Source organism: Myzus persicae, unplaced genomic scaffold, assembly GCF_001856785.1.
Source record: "Myzus persicae strain clone G006 unplaced genomic scaffold, MPER_G0061.0, whole genome shotgun sequence".
Taxonomy (NCBI): Eukaryota; Metazoa; Arthropoda; class Insecta; order Hemiptera; family Aphididae; genus Myzus; species Myzus persicae.
The window spans coordinates 69,230-79,353 of NW_019104050.1; the positions used below are offsets into that span (position 1 = coordinate 69,230).

At 29.0% G+C, this 10,124-nt stretch overlaps 1 protein-coding gene across 1 annotated transcript; it reads left to right on the top strand.

The window, feature by feature from the left end:
• Window positions 1–17: 17 nt before the first annotated feature.
• LOC111038072 lies at window positions 18–7,174 on the top strand. The gene is made up of 5 exons (XM_022321008.1): window positions 18–925; window positions 1,858–1,927; window positions 2,333–2,430; window positions 6,318–6,498; window positions 6,629–7,174. The coding sequence occupies exons 1-5, from the start codon at window positions 857–859 to the stop codon at window positions 6,859–6,861; spliced, it is 651 nt and encodes a 216-aa protein (XP_022176700.1). The 5' UTR covers window positions 18–856; the 3' UTR covers window positions 6,862–7,174.
• Window positions 7,175–10,124: the final 2,950 nt, after the last annotated feature.

Genomic DNA, 10,124 nt, shown 5'->3' on the forward strand with positions numbered 1-10,124 from the left:
AATACAATTACCTAGTGCCTATCAGATTAAAAAAAATAATTTTTAACTTCACCCCAAATAAATATGTAAGTTATACATATTGAATATTTTACCAAACAATGTACATGATTATCAAACCCAATTTGATTAATTACATTTAAGCTTCAGAAGGGAATGTTCACACATCACAATATCGCATGTTTGTATCGGTCTAGCTAATACAGTTACCCTAAAGTTAATGTTAGGTTTGTAACATACCTTAATTGTTGACCATATTATATTATTTTTTTACTAATTATTTTAATATAAATTCTAATTCAAGTCTCAAGATCAATAAATCAACAGTGTACGAAACTATTAAAATATTGTCCGTGATATATCGTCAGGAATAACACTGATAATAATGATATTTAATGTGGTACCAATTTACCGAAAAGGCATTAACACGTACAATATTAAAATGTGATTAGGTCAAAATAATATTTACAGTCCATTGCTGCCACGAACTTAGATACTAGTATCTTAGTTCAAGATTGCTGCCTATCTCGAAAAACCCAAAAATCGTTTTATAATATAAAAATATACAACTAGCCAAAACAAAAACCTGTTTCGGTCGTAAAACGCGTATTATCTACATCCGACGACTGTTACTTTAATCGTCGAACAAATAATTGTTGGGCAGGCAGTCGTAGGTATTGTATTTAACAGTCGAACAATGCTCAAAAGAAGTACAAGCGGGTAATACGTCCGACGCCTGTTAGAAATTTATGTTTATAAATGTTAATAAATTATATGACTATACGAGTACAGTAGGCATTATAGTTTTCTTTTATATATTTTTTTATAATAATTGTTTTAATAAAATATTTTTGTTAACATGCTCAAGACGTGTTACGGTTTGTGTTCACTGCGCACGGGAGTAAGATTTGTAGCGTTTTACGAACTGGTAGGTGTATTTTATAACAACATTTTACAACATTACATTTTTATATAAACACATATAGGTAGGAAACCATGTTTCAAGTGGTTTTAATTCTTATTAAAGCGAAAGATTTTAAACACACCACACATTTTCGATAATGTTTTAGAATATGAATTACAATGTATTTAGTTTAGTTGTTGTGTGCATAGATTAAATATAAAAGTTATAATAAGATTTAATATATAAATATATAGATTACCAAATACCAGTCTAGAAGCTGAATAAAAAATTAATGAACATTTAATTAATCAATTATTATAAGCTCAATGGTCTCTGAAACATGATTTAGTGGCCCTTGATTGGTCCACTAAGTATTGCAGATGAACCATTTCATAATTTAAGTTTTTTATCCGACTCTGCATTATTTAATCACTGGTATATAGGTATCTGCGTGACTATATATTTAACACTATTAATTATTATAATCATGAACTGGGAGTGAAATAAATAATAATAATATAATGCATGATAAAATTAAGCAATATTATCATTATTTATTTATGTAAACAAACTTATAAGGAGGGAAAACTCGCATTAACAGGCGCATATTGGTCATTACTCATTATAAACCTATTCAGTACCTAGTACAAAAAATAATATAAAATCGGATCAATTATTTATTTATTTACTTATTTATTGAAAACAAAACATACCATACAGTTAAAAAGGATTAAGGAATTCATGTATGTGTTTCCTCGTCTATTTTAAGTAACATTTATGTTAGAGATGAAAAGTGCCTAAGATTAATAACTTACGAGAGGCTACATAAATCGCTGAACTGAAAAGTGTAACTAACCAACTAACGTTATAGTCTTATAGAATATAGTTCAGTGACATGAATACATAGGTAATATGCATTAATATTATAACACGAAGCTATTATTTTTTTGTTTCAGATTTGTACAATCCTGTTCTTTTTAAGTGTTCTCGTGTACGAAACATTTAGTAAAATTCATCAACTTCAAGGTACGTTGGATATACCTTGCCTTTTTTATTTAAAAATTTTAATTTATATAATATTATCTCGATAAATACATTAATTATTAAACAATAATTACATTAATACTGTACTGAAGTTTATAAAAATATTATTTACGACGGAACAAAAATAATAATTATTGAATTTAATTTTTTGCAAATTATACCTAATATGCAAAAAGCTCCAAAATATGCAATATGTACCTATTGTAGTACCTACCCAACCTCATAGTGTGTAGGTACACTATTATCCATTGAACGCCTAGGGCCCAATATTTATGCATATATATTATATATATACTAAAACTAATGGCTATATATTAGTGTTTTTATCATCATTGCACACGATCACATAATGTGAGAAACTTAAAATATACATTTTATTTCTTTTAGGTGATGTTGACATTTATTATTTTCTACAGTCGTGCATAATAATAATTACTCTGTTAAAACTGTTTGCCAGCGTGTCTTTGATGCAATCCACGTATCAGGTTCGTAGTATACAATATAATATCTAATACCATAATATTAAAGTTTAAATCTACATACATTATATAAAATAAAAATGGTGTATTAAATGCAGTACCAATCTTTTAAAATGACAAGTAATAGAGTAAACTAAAAAGTAACTAAAATATCTCGAATTCCATGGGTTAGGTACTGCACTATTGTCTTGTAATAGAATTGCTCCATTAATTATATTAATAAATATAGGGGTTGTTAAAATTATGCGGTGCAACACGATTGCGCAATTTCTTCTTTTTTGACCCAACTAATTATACAACGAATGCTCAAAAAATTTGCTATACGATTTCGCCCGATCACTTTTTTCCTGTTAAAATCACAACACCAAATGTTATATGTGTGTATACAAAGTGATCCAACAAGTATGCTCACCCCCCCCCCTTTTTTTCTTTAACAATTAAATTTTTCAAAATCTGATTTTTGGAATCTTAAAATATACTCAAAGACCATATTTTCATAATTTTGAGATTTTTTGTGCCACTTAAGGAGTGTCCTGTGGCGATGCGAACCTTTGTTTTTCAAATGAGAACCCCACTGTTTTTCTTTAAATTATTTAGCGGATATTTTTTTTTGAGAACTTTGATGAATCAAAATCAAAATTCGAACGAGTGGTTTCCTAGTTATTGAACAATTTGTACTAAGGATAATAGTCCATAATATGGATATGCTTATACAGTTCTACACATGGAATAAGAAAAATCACTAAATAAATCAAGAAGGATTTTACTTGCTATTTTCCTAAGTGTTTGACTAAATAAATATAAAATGACGTATTATTTTATATTATGTGTTTAAACTATAGATAACAACGTATACTCTGTAAGCATATCTTTTTTCCCGATTTTAAACTATATTATCCTTATTCCTTAGCACAAAATGTGTAATAACCAAAAAACTACTCGTTCGAATTTTGATTTAAATACATCAAAATTCTCAAATAAATTATCCGCTAAATAATTTTCAGTAAACAAATGGGAAACCATTTGAAAAACAAAAGTTTGTATCACAGCAGAACATTCCTTAAGTGGTACAATAAATCTCAAGAATTTGAAAATATTGTCTTTGAGTATAATTAAAGATTCCAAAAATCAGATTTTGAAAAACTTCATTATTAAATTTAAAAAAGGGGGGTGAGCATACTTGTTGGATCACCCTGTATACTATGTATAATAATGTATGTACAACATAAAAGAATATATACAATACAAATTGTTTTTTCTCTAAATTACATGTGTGCTATATGTATAAGTTATTACGTATACCTACTAGCCTGACATAGTCAAGAGGATATTTTTTTTGTTCATATAAAAATAATCATACATATACCAAATTCAAGGAGTTAGCATGGGCATTTATTTTTATTTTTATAATTTTATCTGATCGTCGACTTGGTTGAACTCAGTACCTAATAAAGATAATATTTTCTTATTAAGCGATATCACCATATCGGCGTTTAATGTTGGTATTTATGTTTCATTCGCTATTTGTATCGCGTATAGATTGAACATAGTTGTGTGTAATAGTGTATAAAGGTATGAAGTATAAAGTGTCAACGTGTGCCATTAAAATGGATCTGAAAATTAAAAAAAAATTCTCATCGGAAAAAGGTAGGCCCTATATTTTAGTCGACGGACATAAATACAGGGAATTCAATGTGTTGAAAAAATGTGGTAGTGTCCGGTACTAAATAATAAATAATAATTAATAAGTATATACGTATGTATATATTATTTTATGTTGTACATAAATTATTGTACACAGTATATTATATACACATAACATTTGGTACGAAATCGTGTTGTGATTTTAACAGGTAAAAAAGGATCGGGGCGCAATCGTGTTGTACATTTTTGTGCAATCGCGGTATAACTAGTCGGGTCAAAAAAGGAAAAATTGTGCAATCGTGTTGTAGCCAAAATTATGTACCCAAGTTTTTCATGTGATAAATAAGCGGGTAAGTGGATGTCGCTATGCTGTACATTAGGCGCTTAGGAGGTTGAGGTAAAGGGTGGTACTAAATTTGAATTCAATGATATAATAATAAATCATTGTATACGAAAAACGATTCTGAGCGAAGACGGTATGTCAGTCTATGATATTTTTTATTTTATTGTTATTAGTTTTCATTAATAAGGTGCTTGGTAAGTTGAATTAGTATTATTCTTAAATCATCAGTAAATATTACATATACTTATGTAAAATTAGGCTGTTTTGGAACCAAATTACAACAACATGACTAATATCGTTATTATTTGTGTTAATATGTAATTTCATCTAAATTTGAACTTAAAATAAGAATAAAAAAACCTTTGTTTATGTTTATTTTTAGATTTTTTGGTTACAGAATTAACTACTTAAACTGAACCTTGTTTTAAATTTTCAATTCTTAGTTAGAAAAGTTGAACATTTAATCAATTTTTAACGACAAAATCATTTTTCAATTTTCAATTTGACATGTGTTGCCAAAATTTAAATTTTAAATTCTCATATAACAAAAACGTACCTATGTATTTTAAATATTTTTCAACTGCTATTGTATCAATATATCGAGAGTCTTGTATTAAATTTACATGCTTTTTGACCAAACTCATAAAATGTTTTTGACATTTAAAGAAAACAAATTTAAAAAAAATAAAATTGAAAATGTCCGTCGAAAGCTTACAACAAGCCAAATTTTTGAAAAATGTACAAAGTACAAGTGTATCAAGTATATGCATTGATAAAATAAACATATGGTGTAAATTTCAAGTGTCTACAGTTATTCGTTTTTAAATTATAATCGTCAAAAAATTGAAATAAAAATAAGTGCTATTTTTTTGTAGCTTCATAGTTTAAAGTACAAATTAATTTTAAAACGAGTTATGAGTATGTGAAATATAACATAAAAATAAAATATCTAGTTTACTCTAACCTATCTGTTAATATTTATCTTTATTATACAAGAAAGTTATGAAAAATGGTTTCGTCGCTATAGCTGCTATAGATATTAGAATGCCTGCAGTAAACATTTTAAGATGAATAGGAAGAGGCTTCCGGCCCTTCAGGGGGTTGGCGAGTGATGCGATCAGAGGGTAGAGCCCAGCCCCCTAGTCTATGTATATTATTTTTATTATTTTTATTTTTATGCTTTGATAAAATACTTATACTCATACATTTTTAAAAATAAAAATTATCGTATGAAACTGACGTACAAACACAGACAATGTACTTACTTTAGGTTTAATAATAAATAAATTCACTCTAATATTAAAGCTAAAAATACAAAATTGGCTCTGTTGAACCCAAATTTACTATTTTGATATGTTGTACGTTTGTAACACAACAACAACGCGAGCGAATTGCACAGCCTTTTCATTAGTATTTTGTATCCACCTACTTTACCTTGATCCTATTCATATTAACTACCTAATACAGTATGTATAATGTATATAGGTTTTCATAGTACTTAAATATAGATGCCATTTTATTAATAAAAACCAATAAATAAAATAATAATAAATTATAATAGATATGAATAAGTAAAAACTAATTTTTATTTGTTGCCATTTTTGATGACTAACCACCTGAGCTAGCTAAAATTAAACTAGGCGATCCATCCTATAAGCTATAATATGTTAAAGCTACTGCCACCTACTAAGGCCTATCCAAGGTATTAGATGCTATAGGTATAGGTAAGTACTCAATAAGACATAGGTCGTACTGGTATTGGTATACTAAACTAACCGATTGAACTGAGGTATAGTCAACTTTCTCTGTAGCCCACAAGTCTTCGATAGTTAGGTACCTACATAATTATAGTAACTACGTATTATATAAAGCAAATGTAATAAGTATTTTTATATTTTTATTGCAGAACGCCCCGTCAAAGATATTTTTTTGGATAGTGATCGCATGCATCGTTTATCTCACTGCTTTTATAGTTTCGATTAAGATGTACATCCACAAAATGCACCGCAATAGACTCATCGCCAAATCCACTAACTCCGGAAACCAGCTGGAATGCCATCTTCTCCTGGTTTTTATTATAATCAACTGTACGTATGGATTTCCTGTACATGTAGGCATAACATATAGTCTATATGGTCTGTTCTTTAATCTGAATGACAAATGACAATAGTAATGAAATTTGGTTTTGTTTGATTTATCGTACCTGTAACCAAGCAGTTCTCTCTATTGTTGAAATTCACGTGGTCGCGTCGTATTACCGACAAGAGAAACATTTGGAGGAAGTTGAACAATGTACGAGAACACATGCCGCAGTAATATCGTCACTGAAAACTCGTGGAGACTTGGCAAATATGTTCATCCACGACGTCTCACGGACTCTTCCGATCAACAGGTATGCCGCCGAGGTGCAGACATCGATTTTCACTTCTTTTAAAGGGTTGCCAGTTTAATGTGCCTAAATGAATCGCTTGTGAGAGAGCGCACTGCATTTTATCATTTACAAGCAATGATTTATCACATTTTTTATTTAAGTATACATTTTGATTTTGTTACCATTATAGCTAAGTTATTAATTATTATTATATAGATAATTTTAAATGTACCACGTATGATTGTAAAAGTACCATATTGGACGATTAAATATAGGTATAAAATAGAAAATGAAAAAAAATTATGTCACGTGTGGTGGATAAAAATTACTATCAACCTTGGTAACTATACGTGTCCGTGAACTGAAAAATAAATATAATTTAAATTATGATACACAATGTAACATTATATCTATAAAGTATGCACAATGCTGCATTTAAGTGTTTTATTTATAATATATTAATATTACAACTTATGAGGTCCCATGGGAATGTATGGTTTAACAGCACATTATTATTATTATTTTTATATATTCAATAAAATATAATATAATTATTGTAGGTAGGTACCAAATAATGTTTAGAGGCTCAAATCACAAACAGTTCGGTAATCAATGATCAGTCAATCAGTGGTATTACAAAAGATAGATCTATCTTGTAAGTCCGTTATCATGACTAAACAACGGTTTTGTAACAATACAATTGTGTATACAATAATATAACAATAATTATATACTATGATTTTTATTAAGATGATGTCAGCGCAATATTTGTTTCTCTCTCACACGCACACGCATCATAGATAAAATGCTTTCACCTAAAATTGTTTTTTATGATTTTTGAGTAACCTTGGAGTAAAATCAATAATTACAAAAATTGTAGATGATAATATTTTTTTTGGGGTATAACATATCGGTTTTATATTTTATTATTATCTGACTTAGTATTCGACTAACAAAATAAAAAAAAAATAAAAATTGAAAGTAGAAATGTTGTTAGATGTGAGATAATATTTAGATAAATCGATATGTCATTCCTTTAAAAATATTATAGTCTTTATCGATTTTGAAATGAGTGATTTTACTCCACGATTATTCTCAACCATAAAAAAATGATTCTACGTAAATGTGTTTTGTCTATGTTGCTTGTAGACCAGAAAGAGAAAACCAACAGTCCACTGACATCTGAACTTAATATGCCAACATCAAATTACCCACGTAGGTACGTATGGAATGTTGTGAAGGTTCGTCAAATCTATAAATATTTTAAGTATACGTAGGTAGTAAAGGTGTATAGGTATGCATTTGTATAATAATTAATTTCTATTTTTCCATTGTCATTATGAGAATATAGCTTACAAGCCGAATAATCATAATAATATTCTACTGTATTTACTATTTTCTATTTTTCTCATAAATGTGAACAACGCACACATAATATAGAAGTACCTATGGTGAAGCGTCCTATAAAACTACGGGCGTTTCCATAGATAATAAAAGAATTAATATAATGAATTATTTTGCTATCGAGGGGCGTTTCGTGCCGATATGGTAAAGAACATTGCGCGATTGCTCTACCCGCGATTGAGGTCGAAAACGAGGAAGGAGAGTGGCGCTCAAACATCGACGCTAGCGTATTTTTAACGTTGAGCGCTCGGAATTAAAAAAATATGTGCCTACGTCACATGGGTAGCAAATTATCTATGGCGATAAATTTTATTTTTAAGACTAGTAACTAAAATATAAAATAATCGAATGAGTAGGTAGGTTATAAAACTTACGTAGGTAATACGTCGACTCTTCGGGTTAATAAAGCAGGGCCATATCTATAGTGCAGATGTACCATATCGATGAACTGCTTACTTCATCTAACTCCAAACTTATTCAGCAAGATACATTAACTGACGTAACCAAGTGTATCCAGGCAAATTAAGAGATTATTCTGTTTGGGGAACACCTTCTGAAAAAACATTTCCTACTAACATATATTATGTTTATCCGAGGTAATGTAGAAGAATTCTTATTGTACTGAATCAATAGTTTATTTTCTTCTATACAGATTGTGCCACTGTTGTATTTTTGACATCCATATTTCCTACTTTCTGGTGGATTTTTCTAAACAAAAGTGGTCCTATGACCTCCAGCAGACTGTCAAGTATAACAGTAAAAAATTTCAGCCAAATCGGTTCGGTAGTTTTCTCGGTGAGCGCGGTATAAGAAAACCCTTACCATTTTATATAATAGTATAGATATATCAATTAATTAATAATAATAATATAATACAATAATTAACTTCATAATATACAAATCACTTCATATCATACTCAATTAATTTCAAAGCATAATGATTATTCAAATTTATAATTCAGGTATAGGGAGATATATATTTTAAATTTACTATATTATAATATTATTATGGAATACAAATATGAAATGGATGGAGTGAGATAGGGAGGAGGGATAATAGGAAGTGTGGAGGTAGAATAGTTAGGTTAACAGTGTCGAATACGTAGGAAAGGTTCTTGAATTGCAAAGACCACTCGACCAATTAGCTGAAACTACCTAGTGATAGGTTGAAAACCTTGACTTATGGGATAGAATAAAAAGATCGGTAAGGGATGTCAGAGCATTGTTTGCTCTCTTTGTCCCACACACAACAAAACAATTAACGTATGTTTGACAGAACCAACCGTATATTGTTACTTTAATAATGGTTGGTTCTGTTAAACATACATTTGCTTTGTTGTGCGTGGGACACAGAGAGAAATAAATGGTGCGCTAAAAATCTGACTTCCTCTCAATAGTGTCATCAATTTGAAAAAGTTGTATATTGTAGTCAGTTAAAATTTTTTATGCTTAAAATAATAATGACGTATTACTATGTCAGACCACTGTTTGTTTATCTCTTTGACCCATGCGTTAGAACCAACTCTATATAATATGTTGTTACGTTTAATATTTAAAATATATATATATAAATAATAATATATTATTATAATTACATAATTTAAAATTAAAAATAATAATTAAAAATGCTAGTAAAATGAATGCAAATTAAAAATACCTATCGTACCTCAAGTGTGACAATGTTCACGCTTTAATTGGTGACTCGTGGAGGCATATATATAATTTTGAAGGTCACAAATATTAATGTTTTAATATTAATGTGATAATATGAAAATATGGCTTAAACTTTTAATTTGCCTTAATTATGATCACATTATTATCACATCAATTATTCATGGGTCCGAGAGATAGAAAAAGAAACAAACAGTGAAAAAAGTCTGATATCCTCTTTAGTGTTATCAAGTCTAAAAATCTATAGATTTTTGGCAGTTGACATGG

Coding starts and splice junctions, on each gene's coding strand:
- LOC111038072 (XM_022321008.1), top strand. CDS start 857: ATGCTCAAGACGTGTTACGGTTTGTGTTCACTGCGCACGGGAGTAAGA. Junction 1,928..2,332: donor TAAAATTCATCAACTTCAAG/GTACGTTGGATA, acceptor TATTTCTTTTAG/GTGATGTTGACATTTATTAT. Junction 2,431..6,317: donor TGATGCAATCCACGTATCAG/GTTCGTAGTATA, acceptor TTTTTATTGCAG/AACGCCCCGTCAAAGATATT.